The sequence below is a fragment of the Austrofundulus limnaeus genome, unplaced genomic scaffold (assembly GCF_001266775.1).
Source record: "Austrofundulus limnaeus strain Quisiro unplaced genomic scaffold, Austrofundulus_limnaeus-1.0 Scaffold640, whole genome shotgun sequence".
Lineage (NCBI taxonomy): Eukaryota > Metazoa > Chordata > Actinopteri > Cyprinodontiformes > Rivulidae > Austrofundulus > Austrofundulus limnaeus.
Window position 1 is genome coordinate 17,580 of NW_013953042.1, and position 3,764 is coordinate 21,343.

At 39.2% G+C, this 3,764-nt stretch overlaps 1 protein-coding gene and 1 long non-coding RNA gene across 2 annotated transcripts in view; one reads left to right on the forward strand and one right to left on the reverse strand.

Moving 5' to 3' along the window:
- Nucleotides 1-127: 127 nt before the first annotated feature.
- The window catches only part of LOC106531484 (uncharacterized), a 17,916-nt gene continuing 14,279 nt past the window's right edge, over nucleotides 128-3,764 (reverse strand). Inside the window, exons 2-3 of the long non-coding RNA XR_001311919.1 lie at nucleotides 2,147-2,151; nucleotides 128-358 (exon numbers count right to left, since the gene is read on the reverse strand). This is a non-coding gene — a long non-coding RNA (uncharacterized LOC106531484). The remainder of the gene's footprint in view (nucleotides 359-2,146; nucleotides 2,152-3,764) is intronic.
- znf16l (zinc finger protein 16 like) overlaps nucleotides 590-3,764 on the forward strand; it is a gene marked incomplete at its 5' end in the record, with an annotated part of 19,611 nt that continues 16,436 nt past the window's right edge. The window contains 1 exon segment of the mRNA XM_014027362.1: nucleotides 590-1,605. Within this exon segment, the coding sequence (XP_013882816.1) occupies nucleotides 891-1,605 (715 nt within the window).

The window sequence follows — 3,764 nt, forward strand, 5'->3', positions numbered from 1 at the left end:
GGAGAAGAGACGAAACGTTTCATTAGAGAAGAACCCCTCCAGAAGAGCTATACAATTATTTTTTATTTTTTACCTGGATTACTGAGATGCATCAGAAAATCCTTCAATATATTTTCTTACCGATCTGCGTTACCAACAACACTGGAATGGACCGGGAAATGATGTGTGGTCACCTGAAGTGTGGTTGTTGTTGTTAGCCAAATAAACATCCAGACATCTGCAAAAAACAATTACATATATAATTTGTCAGGGTTGTCTTTTGATCACACATTTAACTTTGTAATATACTCCTAACATGTCACACTGTTTTCATCTTTTATAGAAAGATGACATTCAGACAGAAGGTGAAAAAACATTACTCAGTTTAGTTCCAAAAAGCCATCATCTTTCCTGTTTGTTTTTTTGTTTGTTTGTTTGTTTGTTTGTTTGTTTGTTTGTTGTTTTTTTGGGGGGGGGGAGGTATCATTGTAGACTTGTAGTTGAGTAGATTTGATCCTGAGTATCAACACCTTTTACCCAAGTACTAGAGTTGAGTACTTTGTCCACCACTGGAAGCAGTACAGACCCAAATTGAGGCATAAAAAAAGTAAATTTTGCATATGTCCCCTTTAATGGCAATAACCGCAATTAAAAGCAACAACAAAAAGATATATGCTTTAATGGAAATAATTATACCATATTTTAATTAAGTTGTTTCAGGTATTTTCCACAGTTTCTGTATTATTTTTGTTCTTATCTACAAACTATCGAAACAAAAGCTTTTATTTTGAAAATTATATGACGTCACAACCGCCACCTCCAGTTTTTCTTTTAGCACCATCATAATATTAGCTTGCCGAGTAGCAGCGACCTAGCTGCCTATCTGAATGGTGTAAACCCTGGAGATATTAATGAGTCGCAGAAGAAACCGAAGTCTGGCTGAAACGGGACCGTCTCCGGACCTCCACAAAATTCTCATGGAGTCCCCCGGTTCGGTGGGTCGAGCAGACGCTGATTTCCTGGAGCTAGAAGCCGAAGAGGAGCTCTTCTGCTCGGTCAGTGACATCACCGAGCACCTAGGCAGAAACATCACGTTGGTTCTGGAGACAGCCTTGTCTGAAATCCGGAAAATGGTCAGCATCCGTGTCCGAGTCCTGAAACTGGAACTACGTGAGAAAACCGAAGAGATTGAAAAGTTAAAAGCACGGTTAGACAAAGTTCAGAGGGACGAGCGAGACCCTTTCCCCAGCTTAGAACCATCAGAGCAGGGCTTCAGAAAACACGATTTCACTTCCGGATCCAAAACCAGTACCGAGCCTAGGAGAACAAAAGCTGTGTATCCAAGTGTGAAAAAGGAAAACATTGATGCTATTTGTGACTATTTAATGAAAGATAAGAACTCCAGAGGTTCTGTTGAGATGGACGGAGAACAGGCCAGTCTGTCCAGTGGTGAAAATCAGGATTCTGAAGAACTGGAACCACATCCTCTCAACCTGTGGTCGGACAGTGGGATGGCAGGCTCCGGGCCTGGAGACGGAACCGCAGATGATCTTTTTAATATGATCCCATCTGGCAGCAAACGGGTTTATGACTACGAATGGATGGCCTGTTCATCCGAGCTGAAAGGTAAATGGACACAACAAAGTAATGAAGACCAGGGGCCTGTTGCACCTTAATTTACCTTTGAATTGGTCACACAGGAGAGGAAGAAAAAAAATGTTTCCTTGGTGTCAAGTGCTCTGAAACTAACCTGGTCCCAACTAGGTTTAAAGTGGATTTTATTAATCTTGATTGATTGATCTTGATCAGATAATGTTTCTGAGCAGTAGGCAGTCACTTCACTGTAAAACTGTTCATCTAACCCAGTGGTTCCCAAACTTTTTATCTTCTGACCCACAAAATATCCATGGTAAAAACTTGTGACCCCAAAACTTTGGGAACCAAAGTGCAGTGGTTCCCAAACTTTCCAGCTTTTGACCCACAAAATAACAGTAGAGACCTGAGCCCCCAACTATGTTCGGATGATAAACATTTGTATCAGGTCAACTAAACATGGGCATAGTAACAATATTTTTATACTACATTTATACATTTTAAATACACTAACCTCACTCCTTTGTAACAACTAAGGCAAAAATGTAATTAATTCAGAAAATCTTTTCAGGACCCCACCTTGATGTTTCAGGACCCCACTTTGGGTCCCGACCCCAACTTTGGGAAACACTGATCTAACCTATCCTTATAATCTTATATCAGCCAAAATGTATTTTTATGCCTCCGCCCAAGGAGGCATACTCCTGAACAGAGCTATAGATTTCAGTCAGAATTGACCTGGTAACTGTTCTTGACCCAAGTGAGGTCTGAAAACATTTTGGGGTCAAAGCTGAAGATGATCTTTGTTGCTTGAATCCCCTTATTTTGGACTGGTACATATTAGGGTTGGGCGTAATCGTTTCGTGTGCGATTAATCATCAGAAAAACATTAATCGATTATTTTTTGGCACTTGACGATTAATACGATTAATGCCACCAGGCAGAGTCCGCTCGGTGCTCCTCTCTGCTTCAAATATGACGAACATTTAAAAAAGTTCTGTACAGTAATTTATTTATCTATCAACACAATTTAAAATTTGATGTATAGCCTGAAGTCTGTAATTTTGACACAATTTGGAACAGATTTTTATGAAGATCAAATCTTTCCCACTAAATTGGCCATGTGACTAGGAGGACATAAGGGTGTCCAGAGACTCCAGGGGATTAATCGTCAAATTAATCGTTATTAGCTAAATACTAGGGATGTAAATCACCAGCTTTATCACGATACAAAATTACATCGATATATTTGGATGATGATTTGATATTTCTCAATATCACAAATCTGTCACCATACAATTTGTATTAAGTTCAATTCATTTGTCTGATCGATATAATGCAATACCATCTGCCTAACACAATGACTGTTAGATGGGCAGATGGTATCGATTCACATCGAGCATATGATGACGATATAGATCAATATTTTCATTTTACCTCGATATAACTGAATCATGAACCATTCAGATCGATATATTGATATAGATCGATGTATCGTTACACCCCTACTAAACACCACAACTAATCGTGATTAATTTTTTTGCCAATATTGCCCAACCCTAGTACATAGAAGTGGTTGGTCACTAAAATTACTGATATGGTAAATTTCAAAGAGGAAGTCATGTTTAGATGTTGTTGATATAGTTATATAATTATTAGCAGGGCYGGTCTGGCCGTGCTGTCTGACTGCAGTGGGTGCATGCAGCTGCAGCCCAGAGGGAAGGTGAACACCTCCTGGGAAAGCTCTCAGCCTTTCCTGGACTATTTTCCAATGAGGATTGCATATTTTTTATATATTCTATTTCTGAAAGCACTAAGCAGCATTTCACACTGTGTGTTCACACGCACAACAAAACTGTGAAAAATCACTTGACTGTGAGCTCAGAGGCAGCTTGACCGCAGCTGCTGCATCTCTCCACCCGTATCGTGGCTCTGACCTACCCGAGACTTCAGAGTCTAAACTCTTTTTATTATTTAAATGTTAATGTGTTTTGAGCATAGGTGTTATCTTACAGACATGTGCAACTGGCACGTGAGCTCCTAATGGTCAAAGAGGCATTTCACAGCATTAATATTAACGCTGTGAAAATATTAAAGGGATCCACTATTAGTTGTAACATAAACTTTATTTGATAAACATATATTTTAACTGTAAAATAAAGACTGTAAAAATACTGTAGGCTGTTTAGTTT